General features: G+C 40.5%; 1 protein-coding gene across 1 annotated transcript in view; it reads left to right on the top strand.

Moving 5' to 3' along the window:
* astn1 (astrotactin 1) overlaps positions 1-24692 on the top strand; it is a 376673-nt gene that overhangs the window by 75564 nt on the left and 276417 nt on the right. The window contains exons 3-6 of the mRNA XM_022748096.1: positions 8451-8701; positions 8892-9034; positions 14563-14712; positions 15606-15629. Coding sequence (XP_022603817.1) covers positions 8451-8701; positions 8892-9034; positions 14563-14712; positions 15606-15629 — 568 coding nt within the window. The remainder of the gene's footprint in view (positions 1-8450; positions 8702-8891; positions 9035-14562; positions 14713-15605; positions 15630-24692) is intronic.

The raw sequence follows: 24692 nt of genomic DNA, 5'->3' as shown, positions 1-24692 counted from the left end.
TTTCTGTTTCTTCAAATGGCTTTAAGTGTAGTCGACCTTATCTCTGAAAAAAAGACATTTAGCATTTGTGGATAGAAAATTAGCCATCAACATTTACAGTTTTTCAGTGTATTGACTGAATTATTCATTTAGCAATGAATTATTCTGTTGGATCACAAATTAAACATAAAAGAAAAAAAAACAGGTGGCAAGCGCCAACCAGAAAATCTGAACTAGCCGACATCACAGCAAATTGCGAATAGCATTCAATGGGCATAACACCATCTGAATCATTGAACAAATAAGACACATGGCCCACAGTTCAGAGGTCTGACTCTGGACTTGTTGTTGTGTCAGACCCTCAGGAGAGTTATCACTAAACTCAGATCTAATGAGCAAATTAGCTTCTTTTAGCTGCAGCTCACCCTTGTTTCCAGAAGCAGCTGTTTGCAGAGAAAAGGCTCTGATAAACCAAACAGACAGCAGATTAGTGACAAAAACACAATTTAACAGTAAACAAAATGAAATGTGGAGCATTAATTGGTGCGTAGAGACCAAAAAAAGAGCTACAAGAAGAGTGGATGTTGGATTTCCCTTCATTAGGTGAGAAGAAATATGACTCCAAAGGTACGCTGCATAATTAGCTGCCGTAATCTTTTTATTGCGAATGCCTAAGACATGACCTCCAACGCCTCAATTCATCATCATTTGAGAACCAAGAATGCAGTTAACGGGTAGAAATGGGAAGTCACTTTGCATATGTGGATAGATGATTCCTGCAAGAGTGTGTTACTTACATCAGCAACAAGTGGGAGCTGATGGAGCCCTGATCTCAAGCCCTGTGTAAATACAATCTGAGTGACTGTGTAGCTTATGTGGTTAATTAATGTTGCGGGTCAGAGTCAGGTCACAGGACTTATCTTGATGGGTTGGGTCCCGTAGCTTTGTGTTTGCAGGTTTAAAAAAAATTGGGCCCGTGCAGGACCAACTGACAGGAGTTAGTGAAAGCTTTCAATGGGCTTAACACCAGCTCTCTTCAGTCGGTCCACACCAGAGCTAAAAGAAGAGCGGATGTAAAATTCAATGTCAGGTGGCCAGAAACGTGACTCCAAATGAATACCGATGCTGCTCCACATCTGTGGCTAGTTTGCTAACAACTTAACAAGAAGCTGATATGTCTATGTTGTGCTTCTGACTTGTTTGCAGCCTCCAGGCAGCCAGTTAATGCAGCTTTAAATGACTTAATGTTACACTTTTAACCCTTTTGGAGATAATGTACCGACTATTTTGAGCTTGGATGCTCCTGTTTCCCGTTCTCTCACAGTGTGATGTATCGAAGCTTTCCTGTTAGCTGAGCCAAAGTAAAGTCCACCATTGTACTTTCTACACTAATGGAGCACAAATTAGACAGCGCACTGTACGATAACAAGAGAATACGCTTTAAGAGCAGTGTCCTGACAACCAGGAAGTCACAGGACCAAATTACCAAACCATGAAGTCTGTGATGTACAGTGTCATTTTTCTGTTTGTTTCCACTCTTGTGTCTGCGCCTCCAGCTGCGTCTCAGTGAGCACACAGGAGAAGTCAGTCAGACTAGATGTGGCGTCGGCATCAAATAATAATTTCCGCTCTGTGTTGGGATGTTAGTGAGAGCGGCCAGTGTCTTATAAAGCAGACAGCATGCTTTTAATAAATCAGACTTGCACGGAGGCTGGAACGTTACACGCTGCTTGGCCGCTTTATTGTCCCTTTGCAAATGTAGAGGACATCACACCAGCTTTATGCTGAAAGAAAACAAACCGTGGACTTTTAGCCTCAATTAAATTTCCTATACAGACAACCCTGACTGAAAGGAGGGACAAAAAAAACACAACACACAAAATGCAGCGGCAGCTTCGGCCATCACCGTGTTGAAGCCGCTGCCGTACCTGCCTGGTAATAATTTTGCTTCATGGCCTCACAGCACTGAGGAATGAATGGACATCTTTCTACTGCCACTTTTATTCAATTTATAAATCAGGGATTAAAAGCATTGACCTTGCTCATGTTTTTTATACTGCAATTACATTTTTGATAGCGTAATTAGGAGGTCTAAGCGCTGTTTTGTGGTCCTATAAAAGAAAATACAAGTAACATGTTCTTTTTTTTTCTTCTGAAATTGATATTTAACTATATACAGCTGTCAAATTTTATTTAAAGAGTAATCATCAAGTGTCTGTTCTTCGGGACTAGACACTCTTATCTTTTCTGAACCTGAGGACTCAATAATCTTCTCAATTCCCCAACTAGTAGCAACTGCTTATTGCACAGTTCTATGCAGAACACCTGAGCTTTTATTTTCCTCGCGTTCTACTGTATATTTCTAATTTTCAAACACGGTGAATTGCCGGCTCTTGTTCACCGCTGCCGAATGCATTAGTCACGCCTCAACAGGCGTAAAAAAAGGAGTTTCGGGTTCGTGCGGATGAAACTTTGCGGCCACGATTAAGATTCAGAATATGAAAATGTACACATGCATGTGCAGAAACCAGCTAAGTATAGAGTGTAGCATGTAGATATACAATGTATGCAAGAAGGAAAGTTAAATTTAAAATGAAAGAGACGATCATTAAACAGAATTGGAATTTAATTTTTTGGCATAATGAGAAAATGAATGTAAAGACTGCCCCTCGAGTTCACTGAGCTTACTGGAACTGCTTTTGCCTTCTTTGCATTATCCACCTGGAGCTCACTACAAAGCCCTTTAAAAATAAAATCTATGGTACATCATTTTAAATCCTTAATGTCTAACCTTTTAACTTCTTTTAATTGATTTTTGTCGTTCCGTTTATCTGTTAATTCTGTTTATGTTTGTTTTAATTGATGTTCTTCTCCTAGCTACTCGACATCATTGTGAATGAAGGCTTTGCCTTCAGTGATTTTCCAATTTAAATAACGACATAATGATAATGAGGATGCCATTAAAGCACAGATGACATTGCATTTAGTATCGCAGAATATTATGTGATGTTGCACAATCGCAAATCATTTTCCGTATAATTACATAAAACATTACACAGGATGGTTTAGAGCTGAAGTCAGTCCTCGAGCGAAAAATGAGTAAAGGAAAATTTGCTTGAACAGAAACACATGATGAGAACATGATTTAAACATTGGGTTACATATAGCAGGAAAAAAAAAAACCCTGGTGTGTGAAACGAGGTTGCAACTTTCACATTTGTTCATTGTCAAAAATCGGCACGGGATCGTACAGTCGATTTCCAGAAAGACCCACAGCTCCGCTTTCATTCCTTTCCATTTCCTTTCATTCATGGTATTAAATATTTGACTCTGACAACATTAACCCTGGATTCATGAGTTGGCATAGAAGCCAGTGCACGCGAGGATTCAGTGTATGAATACTGTCACTTCACTTTCGTTTCCTTTCTTTCATTAATATTGTATCTTGATATCAGATTCAATCAGTGGCCCTTTGGCTATGGTAAAATTTTATTATATTCAAAGTAAGAACCTTTCCTCTTGCTATCTCGTAACTGTCAGATAGTCTAGATCTTTCCGCCTTCCCTGCGTCTTAATGCCTTGTATCCAAAGACTAAGTGACAGATTGATAGCTCAGTGCTAATACCATGCCTGCTCTGTCAGACTGAGAAAGGCCATGTCTTCTCTCTTCCATTCAGAACTTACATGACAGGAGTGTAAGTCATAAGGAGCACTGGAGCCATTATAACATCATCCTCATCCGTTAGTAAGTGGATTATGGGCCTCGAGCGCTGGCATGCTTTGATATGTGGTTTGGTTTTATTGGCTCTATAAGAGGACACAGTCCACTTAGTCCTCACTTTGATTCCAAGTAATGCCTGGCATTAGACTGTTTTTTCCATATCGTCTGTATTAGCCCTTCTGTGCACGGGCGCTAATGCATGTTGATGGCTTTGAATTACATTTGTCACTGAGGTAGATTTGATTGAGAACCGTTGGAAGTACTTGACATTTGACATCTTATTCCAGTTTAGTCAGTGATGAATGAAACAACGGCGGTGCTCAACATTAAATCTCGGCTTTAATAGTTTAAATGCTCACTTGTCAAGTTAGAAAAATTCCTCAACATTACTCTTTATTTTACCGTATTAATTACAACAACAGTCGGATTAAACCTCTTTTCCAACAATAAAATGATGAGACATTCGTTTATCAGAGAGAATGTGTCATTGTTCAGCAAAAGTATGTGTGAACATGTTTACACATATATAAAATTGCATTCAAATCCCCCTGTGTTAGGCCACTCCTATTACCAAAATTAACTCTCCCACCCCACCACCCCCCCCTCACCGTTCTGACAGATCGTTTATCCAGTGTCCTTCCACCTCCCCCTCTCTCCTTCTACACCGGACGTGTTTCAGACACATTTTTTAGTCGCCCCGTCTCACTTTTAATCAATACAGATGTCTACGCAGGTGGTATTGTGTATCACTGGAGCCGCCGTCATCTGCTGTTGGTTGCACACTTTTAATCTCTCTCTTCAAATTACAACTCGAAACGTAGAGCTATGAATTTTAGATTGTAGCCACCACGGTCGGTAACACCAGGATTTCCATCATTCATTTGGGACGGTCGGAAAGAATGAAACGGACATCAGACAGTTACGTCTGAGCAGGAGGGGCCTCTGGAGTGAAAGTGAAGAGTGAATATGATGTTACCTTGTGCTTTACAAGGCAAAGTCACCACAGAAAGGCACAGACAGAACCATAGTTGCATTTAACACTGAGGACTGGGACAAGAATCAATCGATGGTATAATAAAGTGACTGCAGTAAATTTAATTTACTTTATTTACTTAAAAAGTTTAAAAAAAGAATATTTCCTGGCGACCTTAAGTTTACTCTCCTGCTAGCTTTGTTTTGGCCTTCACCAACTCCTGAGAGAAATATCTGTCTTATTTAGCAGATTAATGCTAAATGCTAGATATTACAGAGTGGGAATATTAGAGCCTTTTTCTTTAAAATAGCTTCCTGTTGCAACTGGAAATGAGCTCGATGAGACTTGTGAGGCTGAACCTAGACAGCCTGCAAAAACCAAAACAATAAGAAATGAATAAGGTAAAATTAAAGATGCTAATATTCTTTGTAGAGACTGCAGAGTTTGGTGAAAAATCTTTGTTAGTACGTAAGTGACATTACATCGTTATTTCATCCACTGGTAATACAGAATATTGATTAGTGCAGCTTTAAGCATGAAATGTGTGTTTGGGTTATTTGTACGTGCAGTAGACTCGGATCTACGGTTACCACAGATCAGCTGTTTGAGTCAGACAGAGCTGAGTGTAGGTACGTAGGAGCGCTTGTGCGTAGGAATACGATCATTCAGCGGTTGAAAAAATGTAGTTCCAAGATGACATCAAGATAAAGTGGTGAAAATATTCAAAATAAAGCGTACAATCAAAGTGATTTAAACTGATGTTATCTTTTTTCTGTGGGCATTTGTTTTAAAGGCTAAAACAGTGCTGCTTCTCTAAACTGGGAGCGCACTGATCTGAATCTACTGACGATAGATAACTACCTCACACAACCGCACGTCAAATAACCCGAACTATCACTATCACACGTACGTCATCAAGCACAGCTTCATTTTGTCGCATCTCACAAGGAGACTGAAGACATAGAAATGCAGATGTGTAGATGTGATGTTACCCTTTTTTTGCTGGGTAACATAATGCATGATTCGGCATGCGGTCATTGTTCTGTGTGAGCGTGAACTGGAGACACTTCATCAGTGACTTTCTGAAGTGCTGAAAATGTAATCATTCAAAAGCAAATGACTGTGGTCTCCTCTCTGACCACCGTGCACGGAGATTTCCTGCGTAAGTGGCCTCATATCAGGCTGTCATTTGTTAATGTCCTTGACTATGCAGATTAAGCAAACAATTTATGCAAATAGACCTCCGCTTTAAATTAATATGAGCATCTGAAACCCACATTTTTATTCTGCCAGGGAACTCCTAATATATTTGAAAAAGGGATCTTTTAAATGTTAATTACTGATTAAAATCCATTTTTCCTTTCATCATTTTTGCTTATCTTTCTGTAACCCTGCTTGTTTGACTGAACCTGTGCTGGAGTTTAATTCAAATGTATTTCTTTCATTCTTTTTAAATCGGTTTTCACTTAATCCTTGTCATTATACTGTTTGTTTTTGACTATTGTCAAATGTCATTAGGTAGCTCGTTTTGTTTTTAGAATTTTTAATTACATTAAAAAAAAAAGAAAGGAAAACACAAGTGAAATTCTGGATCACTGTGCGTCATGACAGGGTGAGTGTTGTTCAGCCAGTAAAGACAGTAACATCTGTATGCATCTGGCTGGAGGGAGACCCAGTTCTTTTTGTTCTAATTTTAAATGGGCTTGTAACTGTCTGACTGAGATGGATTCACTCTTCTTTTTTCTTTTTTTTAAACCCATCTCCAGTGGCAAATTGCTGCCGTCTCTCTATCTCTTTGTGCTGTCACCTTGACATTTTCATAACTCTTTTTGACATTTTTCAAATTGTACAAAGTATCCGATTTTGATTTCCGCTCTCAGCTGGGTAGCATCAGATTAGGCACGAGGATGTGGTAAATTGCGCATACTGTACAGGCAGCATTATGTCTTCAAGTCCAAATTATAGTCGTGTCTGCGTTTTATCTTGTTCCTGTCACTTTTCTCTAAATTGTTCCTTTCTGTAACCTTACAAATGCAAATAATGGAATTAGATAAAGAAGGAGTAAAATCAAACTGCCCAGAAATCTGCTCTCACTGTTTTCTTTCATGGGGAAATATGGTCTGATATTCAAACTGACAACCCTTGTCTCTTCCCCTGTGTTTCCACAGGCTATGTGCTTTTGACTTGACTTGACTGTGATCCATATCCGCCTCCTTGGCCAGATTCTCTGACTCTGCTTGCTCTCGCCTTTTCCGCTCCGTCTTTGACTCTCTCTGTCTCTCTTCTCTCTTCCTCTCCACTTCCTGTCAGATTCTGTCTCTGTCCCCCTGCTAACCTGTCCTCGGGACAGGCTCAATGTCCTTCATCTGTCCATCTAGTGCCCACGCCCGTCCTCCACACCCTTAGGTTGTGGATGCTGCTGCATCCCCCCAACCCCAGAAACTGCCTCATAAGTCATTAAAATCAGACAGGAAATGAGTAAAATAAAAGTGGTCATGTGAAATGACCCAGTCATCTGGTATCAGTGCTTCCTGGAGTACATCCCTGAGCTGATATTTAAAGTCACAATAAACTTCCATCTTCTGTATTTCCAGTAAACAGCTTTTGTGATAGTCAGTTGACCCGTGTAGATCACACGGCTCTGAGGAGGAAACTTTAGAAATGATGATGATTCCAGTTTGATGCAACTTGGGCCGAGTTGATGTCTGTTATCTGGAAATGTGGCAGCATCGCTAAAAAAGACGTCAGACGGGGGAACGAAAAGCAACCAGTGGTTACTTTGCAAATGCTGATGGCCTCCATTAGAGATGAATGAAACTGAACCTGCCAAAAAGAAATAAAACTCTTACTGTACACAGTGAAAGCTACTTAGCATATGGTTTTTACAGACAGGGTTCGTCCGTCATTATCTGAATTTTCAATCAGCCATTCCCAGCATCTTATCTGCGCCAGCTGACTTTGTCATCCCTGAAATACATGGAAAACAAAAGAAAGAAATGTCAAATGTCAGCGGAGTATCTTCGATCTCTGCGCGCGTCAAGTCTTGTCATCGCTGTGAGAATGCCAGGAAACCGGCAGGAGTCCGGGAAGTTACTGCGCTCGGCCATGAAACAGTCCAGAACATGATCGGCTATTAAACCACAACTTGTGATTTTTATTCTTCTTGCACAGATTAAATAAATGAGAAAGAGCTGCTTCCCCCCTTGTTTCCAGTCTAGATGCTAAGGCAAGCGAAGCGGCTGCTGACTGCAGCTACATTCAATAGTTATTATACAGGTGTGAAAGAACAAATGAGAATATTTCCCAAAATCATCAAATTATTCCTTCAAAAAGTTAAGAATGGTTTAGCATTGATCTTATATGTTCAGTGGGTGTCCAGTCTGTTTAAAGAGAACTAATCCCTGAATATAAGTAGTGTGTTATAGCTGTTGACCTTTGCACACATTCCACATGGCTTTAAATCACTAACAATCCGTCAGCAGCCATGTTCTGAACTTCCCTGTCCTTTGTTTCAAGGTGAAACGTTTGCACAGTAGCATGAGAGCGACTGTCGTTTAGAAACACTGTATGTGTTATTCTCTAAATTGCATTGGCAATGTTTTTCAGATTGTACTGTTGGCATCGTGACTGTGACTTTGATCCGTATTCTACTTGGCAAGAGTCTCGGACTCTGTTCTCGCCTTTGACTCTCTCTCTCTCTCTCTGTCTCTCTGCTTTTTTCTCTTCTCCCTTTTTTTTTTCTGTCTCCGCTCCAAATGCCGCCCTCTTCCCCCTCAGGGCGGGATGATCGCCCTTCTGCTGTCCATCCTCTGCCTGGTCCTGATCCTCTACACCCGCAGGCGCTGGTGTAAACGCCGCCGCATCCCTCAGCCCCAGAAGAGCGCCAGCGCCGAGGCGGCTAATGAGATCCACTACATCCCCTCAGTGCTGATGGGAGGCCAGGCCCGGGAGAGCCTGAGGAACTCCCGGGGTCAGGGGCCGAACTCCAGCGGCACCCTCAGCATCCGGGAGACCCCGATTCTGGATGGGTACAGGCGGGGTTTGGGTGGATGGTGGATGAATGAAATCTGAAAAAATGAGCACATGAATTATCTGAAAGTGACCAGATTATATATAAAAAATGACATTTTACATTGGTTCGACTTGTTGACTGATATTTATTCTAATGTAGGTAAGTCAGAATAACATGACAGTAATTGATGTCTGCCTCATCCCCAGGTATGAGTACGACATTACTGACCTACGTCACCATCTGCAGAGGGAATGTATGAACGGCGGCGAGGAGTTTGCCAGCCAAGTCACCCGTACCCTGGACTCCCTCCAGGGCTGTAATGACAAGAATAATATGGACCTCGCACCTGGTAAGTTGACAGATGCACAAACAGCAAGGTCAGAAGAGACAGAGTATAAAACAAAACAAAATAAAAAGCAGCCTTAAAGCTTCACTAAACAATATTATTTAAATTAACGGCGAATCAAATAGACTGCATTATGACCAGAGCGAGCTCCGGCCTGTGGCTACACATCCCCACACGCAGCAGGGTGCGATGCATTCAGTGTTTCAGTGTTGTGACACATTCCTCCCATAACCATCATTAAAATTTTCTGCGACTTTCTCCACAGAAGCTCTAATTGACTAACGGTCTTACATGTCCCAGACCTTGAAATGTGCCGCTGTTACAAGATAATGGTTATTTGCTTCACCTGTGAGCGCTAGCAATGTTTTGGCTCATTGGTGTAGATGTAATGTGAAAGAGGTCGCTTGCAGTGAGAGCATGCACAGAATTACTCATCACTCGCTATGTAGGTTTTTTTTTATTTATTTTATATAGAACATTTCCTGTGTTGTTCAGTCTCACCTCTTTGTAACCTGACTTCCAGCAGCAGCAGCAGCAGCAGCAGTGTTGAGTTAAAAAACATCTCAGATAAATCCACTATGTAGTACTTGCACTTCTAAACGGCAGACAAAGTAGAAGAAGAAGACACTCGAGAGCAGATTCAGCAGTGAAAGCCAGATATTTTTTCTGTGTGGAGTCGTTGCAGACCAAACCCTTCATACTTGCGTTCATCAAGTGGCCACACACACAACTTCAAATGACCACTAATGTTGCTCTGTGTCTGTTCGGCAACAGTTTGCTGAGGCAATATGTGATATGAACTAACGTCTGTCAGGGGGTTGTGTGTTTACGTCTGTCCCCATGTGGCTGTAATAATCAAGCTTTAATGCTAAAAAGCTAATGATGAGTTTTGGTTATTTCCAGCACCTGCTGCTTGTTGTCATAATGGTTACATCTCTCTGCGACTTCTTGTTCAGAGAGTAGACGACCTGATTAACACATGACTGTTTTATTGACACACTGACGAGGAAATCTTTTACATTAAACTCCTAAAGTCTTTAATTGATATTCTTTATGCTGAAGTTCACATGAAACAGATGTCAGAGCGCTATTTGATTCTGGATGTGCACGTGTTTGAGTGAAAACACAAAGCTGGGGGAGGGACTCGCCACGGATCGATTGGCGTTCATGTGTCACCGACACTGGCCACTGTGTTTCTCTCAAGAATGGCTTGATAATCTTCTGATTTCATTGTGAGCTGCACAGATTCAAGGTACTCTGTGCCAGACACAGCAAAGCGCCCCCATAACATAACTGAGCCTCGTCCATGTTTCACAGTGGGGATGATGTTCTTTTCTTTGAAAGCTTCATTTTTTTTCCTCTGCGAACAGCGAGCTGATGTGACCAAAAAGCTCCAATTTAGTTTCATCTGTCCAAAGGACATTCCTCCTGAGGCTTTGTGGGTTATTCGTGTATTTTAGCAAACTCCAGGCTGTTTTTATGTTTCTACTTTCAGAAGTCGCCTATTTTAGCCCACTCTCATTCAGGAAGTGATGTATGGTGCGACTGGACATTATTGTACTTTGATTTTTTTTTTTTTTTAGGTCAGCTTGTATCTGTTTTGAAGTTTTCCTTCTTCTATCATTCAAACTATCCTTCTGTTCAATGTGGAGTCAGTTTTCCTCTTGTGGTCGGCTCCCTGGACAGTAATAATCTTAATAATATTAGCATCTGTGAAGAACATCAAGCTGCTTAGAGATGATCTCTCAGCATCTACCTTTCTTTCATTTCATTACCCTCTTGTCCATGTTCAGTGTAATGATACCAAACTCCATACTAATACTAAGAGGAGACAATAATCAGCTTGTGAGGTACCAATAACTTTTCCAGGCCATTTTAGATCTTATGATAAGAAATAAGCAAGAATTCAGCTCTTTTCATGGCTTCTTTATTTTAGTCTTTGCAAACCAAAGACACAGATATGCATGACAGGATTTTAATTTCAGCACTTTTCAGGAAAGTTGAAAATCATTATAATTATTAGGAGTAGTGGCACCAATACATTTGGCCACGTCATCAATCCGTCTTTCACTCAGGTTTTTAATGTGCGTATTAAAAATGCGCATGAAAACTAGACGTGCGATTTACGTTATTATCATAATATTATTTGTCACATGCCACATGAAAAATATTGCATATGGTGAGAAATATCGTAATATTCGATATTATCAAATATCGGCCCAAGCCTCTAATAAAAACAGCTGGATGGAAACACTAGTAATGCCTGTTTGATACAGACAAACATCAGTTCACTTGCATGTTCAAGTGATGAGTTCATGCACCCACTTTATAAGGTGATAATGTGTCAAGGTTGTGTCAACATTGTTTTGTTGCCCTCAAGTGGCTGAAAAGGCTTCTTGTACAAAATCTTTTTACCACAATAACATTTTAAGATAATATAGTTTTTTTCATTATAACCATCTACACATTATCAACCTCAGATATGAGCATAAAGTATGTTTAGTTAATGTGCTTATAGCATACAATGTGTTTATATAGGCTGGGGATATAGGAGTGTTAAGTGCTTCTTCTACTGTCCCTATAAAACTTTTCTGATCATTTTAAATTACAAACTAACTCTGCTGTTTGGTTGAAGCTTTCACTTATCTTAGTTATAGCTTTACGTTTTTTTCCCCTCCTCTGCAGCCATACAATTTTTTAATAAAAACAGAGTAATAAGACAGTATGTCAAAAAGGTTACATTTGTCAGCACTGGGGTGGGTATGATGATATAAGATGAATTATTTTCCAAGCAGGAAACTGTATAATTACATTAACGCAAATGCAATAATTGAAATAATCAGCATGAAACTGAAGAAAACTAATTGGATTTTTAATTAAATACCTTAACATGTTTTATTTTCTCATATAGGAGGGATGTTATCACCTAAGTGAATGTAAACCCAGTGACAGATGACTAAAATGTGAGTTTCACATACATGAGAGCAGGGACAGAAAAGACAAATGAGGTAATTGTTCATCTGTTTTCATAATGCGAGACACTACATCGGATGTAAATATGAAAACTGCAGGTATTCTTTAGACGGGTTTATTCCTCACACTTTGAATAATCAAAAGGTTTCCATGCCTGCCAAGAACTTGTTTTGGAGACTATATTTTTCATGATCAGTGGATGTTTGAGTTGAGCACCACTCCCATGAGAATTAGTCTATGAAGTGGAGTAGTTTTGATGCAGGTATACCTTCAGAATTTCAATTAGCAGCAGATTCAGTGCTCTGATTCATCAAGAGATTGGATCTTTTTATAAGAACAGCGTGTGTGAGCTCTCTCACCGTAACCAAACAGCCCCACCCCAGAAGTGATGGAGGGAGAGTAATCCTGCGGCATTATGCATTTAAGATGGTTAATGCGATGGACTAAAGAAATAGACGATGCAGGGAATGCCACGCATGGAATATTCAACAACTGGAGATCTCACTTAGAAAATGGCATTAGGGGGTGTGTGTGTGTGGGTGTGTGGGTGGGGGGGCGCCTCGTGACTCACCTGGTTGAGCACATGCCACATGGGCTCGGTCCTGGACGCAGCGGCCATGTGTTCAAGTCCAACTTGTGGAACCTTTGCTGCATGTCATCCCCTCTCTCTCCCTGACTTTTCCTGTCTATCTCTCACTGTCCTTAGAATAAAGGCAAAAATGAAAAAAAATAATGTTTGGCAGCTCTTCTAAGTAATAGGTAAAAAAAAGAATATTGATATGTCACTATTAACTCATGCCCATTTTCATAAGTTAAATTTGTATTGCTTCAAAAAAGTGTAGTGGTGCATTGTACCTGGTGGAATGGCTACAATGTTGCATCAAATCTCTTTTTAAATGTTGCAAAATACAGTCAACACCATAAATATTTGGACAGTTAAACATTTTTTTATCTTAAAGGTCCCATATTTTCCACCTCTGCTGTGTTTTATTTGAAGTGTTGATCCATGACAAGATATATTTGTGGTTTCAAGAACCAAAAGAAGAGAGGAGGCTTCGAGCCTCTCCTCTGATTGGCTGACTGTTGTCTGAGTGATCTAATAAAAATATAGCAGATTTCAGGTAAAAACACTCAGAGAAAACGAATCCTGCAAAGGTTTGGATGGTGGGTCCAGGTGGGCGGGGCTTGGTGACTGCTTTGTTGTGACATCACAAAGTTGCAGAAGTCCTGACGGCTGGTTTTAAGGCTCAGTTTCTGAATACAGGCTGTGTGCATTTCTCTGTGGCCTGAGGCTTTGATACTTTCACAGTATTAATATAGAAGCTAGACCTGCTTTATAATCAAAAAAGACATGGAAATCTCACTTTATACAATATGGCACCTTTAAGTCTCAGTGCCTCAGCACATTCAGTTTGAAATGAGATGGATCCCACCTCAAAGTGCCAAATCTATTTGAATAGTTTTACATCAATATAGAAAGAACTGTGTGGGAGACATATTTGGCACATGATGCCTGAAGTTTAGGGCAAAAGTTATTGGACACACGCCTGCTAAGTGTTATTTGGGGAGCTGTGAGTTGTTTCAGTGTCAGTTCATGTGCAAGAGAGCTCAGATTTGATTGAGAGCTGCCATTTAGATTCAGCTGGAGTTGTCTGTCTATGAGAGGAGCAAAATCTATAGGTAGATAGTCGGTTTGACAAAATCAGCAATAGAACTGTAGGATTGTTAAAGTTTGCTTTGTTAGCATGCTAAAGTTGCTAATTAGCATTAAACACAAAGTACAGCTGAGGTTGATTACAATCACTGTATGTAATTACCAAAGTGATTATGATTCATCCTGAGGAAAACATGAATGTGTGTATCAAATCACATGCAAATCCCCCCAATCTGACTCAGAGCCATGGATGTAAACCTCACAGTGGCAGCACAGGAGAAGTCAGGGTATCGTCAAAAACACATTAAGATTCATCCTCTGGGGATCATGGATATCTGAACCAAATGTCACAGCAGTTTATCAAGTAAGTGACGAGACATTTTACTAAAAGCCAAGAGTGTCAGCCTGATGGTGCCGGTGGAGGGAAAAGTCAGGGTGTCAACAAGGTCAACAGGATTCATTCTATAGGGACCATTGTTCAACTTCATCAAATAGTGGACTGACCAATCAGCCGACAGACATTGCCATCCCCCTTTTTTTTTATTGTTACTGGGGAACTTCATCTCTTCATATCTACCAAAGCCGACGATTTCATCCTCTGAGACTTAAATGCTTTCTGTATATTCCCTTAATGAGTTTTAATTTCATGCCAGCTTTTCTCACTCTTTAATTCTGTGTGACTCCCGTGGTTAACAACATGCTGGATTACTTTACTGTATGTTTGCTACATTGAGGTTTTAAAAACCAAGAACAAGAACAACGTATTATTTGACAAGTGGCTGCTTTCTCAATTTTGAGAGAAAGACCTTTAGATTGTGCCTCTCCTCCTCCTCCTTCTGCTGTTCTTTTTTTTTGTTTTTTTCTTTCATTTCCTCGTTTGTAATTACATCCCACTTCTCCACAGTGAGTGACAACACCAAGCTGGCCCTGATGAACAAATACAAGGACAACATCATCGCCACAAGTCCCATCGACAGCAACCACCAGCAGAACACGCTGCTTCCGCACAACACGTCCACCAGCCAACGCAAACGCCTCTCCAGCAACACCCGCGGTGAGTCAATCTCTCCCATAGATTTACCCTTTGTCAGAGAATGGAAGAAAATAGACCACATTTAAAAACCAGCACTCCATGAGCCTACCCTTCTACCAGCAGCAACAAGCAGCGCCTTGTGTGGTTAAATTGTTTTATTATTTTTTTTTACATCCAAATGCTGTGAGTGTCAGGTAAAAGCCTCGTTTCACCGGGTGATCAGAAACACAGCTCTAAATAAATGCTAACGCCGCTCCGTAACCGTTTGATGTGCAAATAAGCAGCTGTTTGCTAACAAGTTTCTTATATCAACTTAAAAGGAGATGATGTGTCAGTGTCGTGTACACGACTTGTTCATCAACAACATCATCACTGATCCCCACTAGATTCAAGTTGTTTTTGTTTTTTTTTAAAGTTTGGGGCTAACAGAAGACATCAGCTCTGCAACTGGTTTAATGCTCAGTGGTAGTCTGTTCCAAACTGGCTGTTCGGCTGTTGAAATTAAAATCCTCCAGACACATATTGCACCACTTAAATTTCAGTGCTGATAAAAAAAAGAAAAAAAGAATCCATGCCCCTGGAGGACAATAAAAAGCACATAAAATAAAACAACGATTTTTGATTATTAGAATTTAAATTTGAGTTCCAGTATTAGGTGCAAAGGGCTGTTGCCCCATAGACACCCTTATTTCTAATTCATACCACATCTTTGGTCAGAACCTTATAGATTCTACTCGGAGGCCATGTCACACTCAAACATGCATTTTTGCTGTGAAAATGTTTTTCTTTTTTTGTTTTTTTTCTTCAATAAAAATGCACCATGAAGTGGAGTTATTAGGTGTTCATCCCGCAGCAGCGTTGATCAATGCCCAGCTGCACGTTATATTTTATCTCCACATGTTTATCTCTCACAGCTCTGCAGCCTGCGAGAAGTCACGGTGAGTCACATGAATGCCACCACACAGGTTTAATCTTTTACACTGTTATGAATGCCATTTTGGAAAACTCCCAAGGACCCCCGAGACATTTTTCAAACTCGTTGGACAGAAGCTATCAATGATACAGTAAAGAACACAAAGCTATGTCAGAAAAGATCTATGCAGCACACCGAAGATAAACCCAGTGTGACCGTGCGTATTATCCCGAGAGATGAATGCCCTTTGATCAGATAACAAATAAAAACATTTAGCGCGAATGTGGCGTGAATGTGAAACCTCAAACGTGCACATCTCTTTTGTTTTCTTTCCTCAATAATCTTATTCATCAGTCAATCAACCCGTCTGATGTACTTTTCGTTCTTGTTGCATTCATACGTACTCCCCGCCGTCATCATCACAAACTCCCATCTCCCCCTCGTGTTCCTCCTTCTGCCTTCCTGCCCGAGCTGTGACAGTGTAGGAGTCGAGCAGGAGACTGGGGAACAAAGGAAATGAAGAGAAAAAAGAGGGTACTGTTCATGAAATGGGAGAGACACCATCCCATTATGATAAACAAGAGAGAAAAAAAAAAAGAAGGCGACGACATTTTCAAAATGTCATTTTGAAAATTTTTGTTGACCTCAGACCATTCACTTTCCTCCACACTTGGCTGCATGAGTGCTTTATTTTCAGCCCAATTAAAAACAATTCGGTGGTGTTAAACTTCGGAAACAAACTTCTTTCCTAACACAAAAAAGAAAAAGAGGGAGAGAACACAGTGCACAGCAATTCAATTCAGAGGTTTTCTCCAGACTGTCAGGAAGGATTGTTATTTTAAAACTGTTCACAATCAGTGTATCATCTGTACATTTTACTTTATTTTATTTATTTGTTCTCCCGTTCATTCCTTTTCAATCCCGTTTCATTAATCATTGGTAGAAACCCAACATGATTCTTGGAACATTCTGGTTCCTCGGTGTAAAAGCGCAAAAGCACATTTCTTTTTCCTCATTTTGTTCTTTTCTCTGTGCCTGTCTGGCTCTGACCTTGACTGTTTCACTGCACACCTGCAGCCACCCTGGCTTTCCTGGACGGTGACAGCTCGAACGAGAGAAACAAGAGTAGAGGAAGGCAGCATTCACCTAACCCTTTTATCAATAATAGAGGGTGAGAACAAAGAGTGAATGCCCTGAACACCTTACAGAAAGCGGCTCTGGGCACCGTTGGCAGCTCCAAATGGTGGTGTTGGAATTTTTAAAACGTCAGTGCCCAGAAATCAGGCAGACAACACAGTGATGTTTTCCTTCCCGGCTGGTCTGTGAGGCTTTATACAAAAGTAATGAAAGAGTCAGAAGGTCCAAGGCCGTCATTAGCACTGTGTCAAAAACAAAAAGAGAGAGAAACTGCCTCCTCATTCATTTTAATGAGCTAACTGTGTTGCCACAGCCGGGGTCCTGACACAAAGGGGGGTTGTCGTCTGGCAGGGGCATCGTGTAACATTCTGCGCTGGTCAGTCAAATACATGAAGGTGAAGGGGTTTTTCTAAGAAAAAAATGATTACGGCATTCAGGATATATTTGAACACTCGAGACAACTTGTGTCTTCATACCTCTTGACAACAACCTCTCGTTGCCGTGCACGCAGAGATGGCTGTCTCTGGGACGTAAGAAAGCAAAGCCGGTGTGAAGTCGAGAAACTTTCTAAGGAGAAGGTCAGAGTGGAGGGTTGGGCAGAAAAGGCATCGTACCAGGAGCCTGTCTTCTACCAACAGCCGACTTGAGCTTCTTTTAACAACAATGATAGTTTTAATTTTTTCCTAAACCGTGTGATTGGAATTCTTGTGAGCTGAAGAAAACACGATGTTTAGGAGTTCAAATGTCTCAGGCGGAGGTGTTTATTGTAAGTCTGCAGAGAAAATGATGAGCAGTACAATGACAGCAGGTGAACCGTAGTGGTGCCACACCAAGTTCTGAGGATGCCTTCCCCAGGTATCACGTGGTTGCCACGTTTTACCGCATCTTATAAGGCAAAACTGTATTCTGACCATTTATATGTGAAGATGCTATTAGACACTAAAATCTGTATTATCACACGTTCTTACCTACTTAATATTACATGAGTTTTGTCCATTCCCCTGTTTAGCTAATCCTTGACAATGACTGGATTTGGGGAGTATTCTCTCAGTTTATGCTTCTCTCTACCTTCTTATCTATAAGACCTTGGTTACCCCAGCAACAGAGGATAACAGTAGTCTCTGGATGTCCACTATCAGTCATAACGGTGTCTCAACAGTAACCCATAGTAAGATATAGTGAAGGTCATTATAGCCTGAGCTCTGGGACAATAAGTGAGGCCTGGGAAAACAAGATGAACGCTGGAACACAAACTGAACCAAACTCCAACCACAGAGTGAGAAAGGTGCTCACAACCGTGCACGCCAAAGCCAACAGAGGTGCCAGATCAGTAGCTGCTCAGATGGGTTCTTCTTCTTGGACTGATACTTTTACTAAGCTTTGCTAATGTTGGTGAGTCACCACTCAAATGTCAATGTCAAACGAAACCCTCTGTCAGTCTATCTCAATCTTTTTAAATCCACTTAAAATGGAAAAAAATTCTGCTTGCAGAGCCAAAGTAAAAAAAAAGTCGATGTGAAACTTCCACGTCCATTTCCACTTTGTTGAACTCTGACACTTTAAATTGTGTCGTTAGCCAGTAACAGACGATCTCGACAATGCTGATCTTTGAAGGAACCGAGAAGTGACCACGCAAGTGCAAGCTGGTTAGTGCAGACAGCTGTTGTGACTTCCTGTTGCTGACATTCTTACACTGGTTAGCATATGAGTGGCCACAAGCTACATTAGTTTCGCTAACTAGCTCTTCCGGTAGTTTGTAAGTCATCAAGCTTCCATGTATTTGAGCTAAAATGTTCCAGCGGCACGGTGGTCTCTGGTCTTTGTCCCTCACTCAGCGAGTGTAGTTTTCTGTTGATGGTCAGTCATTTCACATGAGATGCCATTACAGTTCAAACTATGGCTGAGCATTATTCATAATATTAATTTGTTCATTGACAACATTCAATAGATTCGGTGGATGTTCATACATTTTATGTCACCGGCTGGTGAGTTGAAACTCCTGTCTGCAGTAATTTAGAGGGAAAGCAGCTGAATAGGAACATTTCACTCCACAAAATCTCTGATACAGACTCTAGTCAGAGAGGAAGTTGTTACAAATTCATAGAAAATTAACATTTACATCATGGAAAAGTTTCCCCCGTGTTACCAATTGGTGTGCCTAAAAAAAAAAAACAGCACTTCCATCAAATAATGATAAAAAGATCCAGTCCGTGTCAGTCGATCAGCAACTTTGTTCTTTGTGCAGAGTCTTTGTTCGTTGTTGTCTTCTCCCTCTTGCTCTTGACACTTTGCCTCCGTCTCTTTCTCTGATTGTGTCTCTGAGAGTTTGGCCATGTCCTTGGTCTGCTTTGTTGTCTCGGAGCCGGCCGACCCTCTGACACCGCAGCTCCACGCTCAGAGAAAGAAAGGGAAGATGTCCACCACCCAATTAATTTAGTAACACTTTGTTTATTTCGACTGCTAGAATACAGAACATGAGGGCAAATAGCTGGAAAATATCCCTGCGCATTGATTGTAATTATATATTATCTTGCTGCCTCAGTTGTATCAGCTCGGTGTGTGAAAATAGAAGGATTCGCGTCCTAATGTATGCAACACACACACACACACACACCACTTTTTAAATTTCAGTGCTTCCAGGTACAGGACGGTCTTCTCCAGACCGAGCTGCATAGGAATGAGGCTTTCCAAGCAGGCAATTAGATCTGCTTCATGCAGTTTTAAGTCGCTGTTGTTGGCGTTTCCAGTCGACTATTTTCATCTTTGTCATAAAATATGCACAAACAGAACTATTGTGGTCCTCAGTGGACAGCTCCTGTGCATGTGCGAGGCGGCCGTTATTGGTAGGTAAGGTAATGACTCCTTTCTCCTTTTTCTTTTTTTTTGCTGAAGATGCCCAAGTGCCTCTGTTCACTCCATATGTCAGCACATTTAATGGACTCCAGAGTTACTTCAAAAAGCAACTCAAAGTACCAAAGATGCCAAATGGGAGGAAGCGACGTCTGAGGGAGTGACTGTGGCCCCAGGCCTGCGGGCCCCATCACTATTTTATGATTATTATTGCTGAGCGGGTGCATGATTTATTCCTAATTAGTTGTGGGCCGTACAATACAAAGTTAACGATGTTTAAATGAGTGGATAAGGTTAATAATGCAATGGTGGAATTACTGTGTGAATGGTGAAGACAACACAAATGTAGGAAATTAGCTCAGTTATGCATTTATGGTGTATTAATATTAATATATAAATATTCATGGATTTATAGAGTCAGGTGTAATAACACTAACAAGAAGCCTGTCAAGAGGAGTTTCTTTTGTAGAAATGATTTTCTTTTTGGGGAGAAAACAACTGTAACTAAGCAAAAAACTGTGTAAGCACAAACACACATTTATCCTGCTGAACAAAATGAGATCAAGGACTATATTTGTTTCTTTAACAGGTGTTGACATACTGTATCTATAGAATATGAAATGCAACCTAATTGGATTAAATTGTGACATTAATGTGGGAATAATTTGATATTACATAAATTTAGATATGTTCAAAAAATATCAAAGAAAGAAAGAAAAGAAAGTTGGATCTAAAAAGTCTTTGTTCCAGAGAGAGGAGGAAGGTAGAGAGTGTGTGTGTGTGTGTGTGTGTGTGTGTGTGTGTGTGTGTGTGTGTGTGTGTGTGTGTGTGTGTGTGTCTCTCTACATCACACATGCAGCTTATGATTGCAGCTCCATTACTGGGTCTGTTCTCCTGCCACTGTTGCCAAATGTCTTTAATGTCAGATTTTCCAGCCGCCCGCTGGTCAGCCATGTTTTGCCCGACACCAGTTCTCATGTCTGCTTCCTCTCAGTCTGTGATCCGTGGCCCTTTGAGACATAAATTCTGTCCCATTAGTTCACAGTGGGGCCCGTTTGGTCACACCCTCCAAATGGTTTCAGGGTCATGTGTTGTAAAACACCGTCCCGATAAGAGACGCCCCAGGAAGCCCGATGTGAACTGGGATCTTTCTGATCAAAGGCCCTGATGGATTTGCTTTTATGGAGGGAGGAAGTGGTTGTCTGGCTTTTTGTTCTGTCTGTCAGTTTGATCTTAGATAAAGATAGGAGGGGGGTGGGAGGGGGGGGGGATTATCAATTCAATGAAAATGTGAGTGGTTTTTTTTTTGGAGGTGTCTGCTAATGAGATAAAAATTAAATGAATCCCCAGAAGAGTTGGGGTGATTTTAACATTACCTTTGGCTGGTCAGTGGTTTTAATCCTGTCCAGAGCTCAGTAATATTTACAGCCACAATTACCCGCTGTTTTTCACTGGTGCTCCTGTAATTTAAGTCCCGTCCCGACAGATATCCTTGTATTTTAAAGTGGATCTCTGAGGTTGTTTCTGCGAGAGGAGCTGCTTCCTTCAGGCTGAAAATGAAGGTCAAAAAGGTTTCTGCTGGTCTGATAGATGGAAACATGCTAACACCAAATGGCCCACCAGCAATAATATCTGGCCCATCAAACTATGTTGATAATTGTAATGTATATAATGTCCAAATAGAGAATCTCCCTCCACCTGCAGATGTTATTATTCTTTTATCCGTGTTGTGAGTGACTGACAGACACAGACAGACACGGCTCAGGCCGCAGGCTGCACTGCAGTCAGTTGCACAGCGCCTGGTGCTAAAATTGATCGCCGCTGTGGAAGCAGCAGTTTCCCACAGAGTCACTTCCTCTTAGCGCTTTTGCCTACAAAATAAAAGCACAAGAAAGTTATTGTCATCTTTTATTCTGAAAAGTTCTGACTGGAAAATCAAACATCTGAATTGGCAGACATACAATATGTGATATGAAAAAAAAAAAAAAACAGTTCAGGAAAACAGTTAAATATATTTGTGACTGTTGAAGCTTGAAGACACGGGGAGCTGCTGAGTGAAAGGTGTTCCTTATGTATGTTAAAGCATTGTTGTCTCTGTCTCTAGCCCCTCTCGTTACAACAGTCATAGCCCTACTTAAAAAAAAAGTGTCGCGTCACATATTGCACTGTAGGATCTTTCCAAACAAAGAGCGGCGGGAGCTGCCAAGTCTTTGTTCTAAGCTCGATGGCGACTCGCACATCTGAAAACAAAGTTTTGATTTTAGATTTAAATCTCTTGCTCCTCAGATATTCAACAGTGTCTTTAAACCTCAGATGAACTGTTGTAGCCTTGACTGCTGAAGGAAATCTATGATTCATTTTTATTCATTATAATATCCAAATGCATTATAATTACAGTCATTATTTGCACTGATTATTAAATGCTCCAAGTTGAAGATCTTTTTCTCTTTTTTTTTTTTTGTGGGATGGTAAGTGTCATGTAGAAGAAACAACACAAACATACAAATGCAACATAAACCTGTGTACATTAATTAATAATCTGTTTGCACAAATGACTATATCATGCTCTTGAATTCCTTAAACCATGTGCATGCATATAACATTTAATATAAACACCTAAAACATATGTGTGAGGGATTCAAGAATAACAGTGTTACTGAAAATCCTCTAAGTAGATCCACGTATCTCAGTCCAAAACCCAAACAAAGCTACATTAAATCCAAGCAACACATTTAGATTAGGTGTAACATGGCAACTGTCACTATGTATTTTGCATGGCATTAACACAAACACAACACTAACACTGTATGCCAAGCTACCGCAGCAGCAGAAGCTGAAGTACCCGGTTTGTTATGGCCGCTGTGATTTGGTGCTGAGGTTTTGACATTCCTTCCAACATGGACACAATTAATAATTAATTTATGTGCATTTTATCAAGTTATTAGTTATTTTTTTTCCGTCATGGCACCTGCAACAGTTACCGACAGTTATACATCCCGTTTGTATATTTAGAAGTCATCTATGCAGAACAGCCATCTGGGTTATCTCTATGCACATAATTCATAGCTTTATTTTCAGGAAAATTTGAGATTTTAAATTTCGTTTTGTTAATTGATTAGCTCCTTTGATTCTCATTAAAGAAGGAGAAGTTTAAAAATCAGTTGCACAAAGTAAAATATCAATCTGGCATTTGCAGCATTCTGTAACTAAGCACTAATGGTTCTAATCAATTACTCTGAGGGATAATCAGCAGCTCATTTGCATTTTCACCACAGTTTCTCTCTCCACTCTCTATTGCAGGTAACATGTTCTTAATTGTCCTCATTGGAAGAGAATTTTGTTTTGTGTGAACAGCAAACAGCCTCCGCCAGGACACGTACGCTGAGGTTGATCTTTTGAAATAAATGAATAAATAAAATAAAAAAATCATGAAAAAAATTAGCAAAAAACTAAAACAATCAGCCTCATTTGTAAGTGACTCCACTTGCTTTGACTTTTGCTGCAGTCATGGTGCAGACATATACCGGGTTTACTGTTCAGATTCATGTTGCTTCATTAATTAAAGTTGCTATTACTTGTATTTCTGTCGGGCATTGTTTTTTTCCAAAGCGTCAGTTCTCGATGTCGGTGCCGTCGTCGTTGTCGTGACAACGGCATGTTTGTTTTTTACGTCCACTTCCTGGTACCATTACCCTCTCTGGCTCAGGTTTTAGCACCTTTCCACATTTCTAGAGTTGTGCAGCACTAGACATAATAACATTTTTTCTTGGTTTATAAGAGGCACTCGTGCCAGCTGTGCCGTGCCGAGCTGCAGGTGAACTTCCTGCCGTGAATATTTAGAGGGGTCCGTCTTGTTTTCATGGCGGCGTTGAGCCCAGCCTCTTTTCGCCTCTTGACTGCTGACAAACACCTACTTTGTGAGATTTAGTCTCAGTTCCTCAGGAGATGCGTGTTCTCCTTCCATTTCATTTGAAGTGCCACCTCGTGAGAAATTTTAAAATTTTGAAAATTTTGGAGGAAGTAGTCGCACTTGTGTGATGAAATTTAAGCATGAAGCTGAACCTGTGATCCCTGTGATACAATGCTTGTTTTTTGGAAAGCTTTCAAACAACACTCGCCGCTAATTGGAAATTTTTTCAAACTTTTACTTAGTAAACCTTCATAGTTGATGTAACAATATCATCCTTTGCACTTTTATTTTGTTTGTTGAAATTTCAATTTGACTTGAATCTTCGGCTATAACTGTTATTTCAGTAATGTGTGAAAGGTCAGCTTTCACTCACCTGTAAAGTGAATTTTTGTCTCTCAACTGGCTTGGAAAATACTTTCCTTCTCATGCACCACAGAGGCCTGCCGCTGCACTTTGAACCACTTTAAGTTATTCTAGTGTAGAACTATTGCATAGTGGTGAACACCTCTTTTATGTTCTCTCCTTTGTGAGACCTGCACAGCCTCGCCGCTGTCAAGGGCAGCTCCGCTCTATTCAGGTGTTCAGAGTGTCACTTACAGTAAAAGCTTCATTTCCTGTTGTTGTGATCTTGAAAATATCTTTCCAAAATAACAACAATAACCGTAATAATAAGGTGGTTTAGTTGATTTGATCTCATCAGTGGAGTTGATGTTGTTTTGCTCCTATTAGAACTGAGTGCAAACATTAACTGAAAGCCACATTACACAAAAGATAATCCGCAGACCCAGGAACACTGAAATGAATGGCCTGAAAATTACAAACAAGAGTGACTTATTGCAGCAGAGTCGTCAAATTTTTCTGCAAAACAAAAACAAAAAAACTTGTGCCTTTATTTCTACAGTAAAATCACATGATAATTCTACACATAGTTGCTTTGATGTAGGGCTGAGGACGTGATGTCCGTTGGAGTCTATAGGATCTCCAGATTTTCATTGTGCTGCTGGGATGATGAATTGATTCAATTGATTGAGAAAAAAAAACAACAACGTATCAACAGTAATTCTAATAGTTGATTAAGTCATTTATGAAGCCACGAGACTAAGGGGTCGGCTTGTGACTGTACCGTGAGCTGACACTAATGGACGTGTTGTCCGACCTTGTCGTAAATCTAAAGTGTTTATAGTCGTTCTG

The sequence above is a fragment of the Seriola dumerili genome, unplaced genomic scaffold, assembly GCF_002260705.1.
Source record: "Seriola dumerili isolate Sdu_G_001 unplaced genomic scaffold, Sdu_1.0 BDQW01000116.1, whole genome shotgun sequence".
NCBI classification, from domain to species: domain Eukaryota; kingdom Metazoa; phylum Chordata; class Actinopteri; order Carangiformes; family Carangidae; genus Seriola; species Seriola dumerili.
The sequence above is the reverse complement of the archived record's forward strand: the minus strand, read 5'-3'. Positions and strand labels throughout refer to the sequence as shown.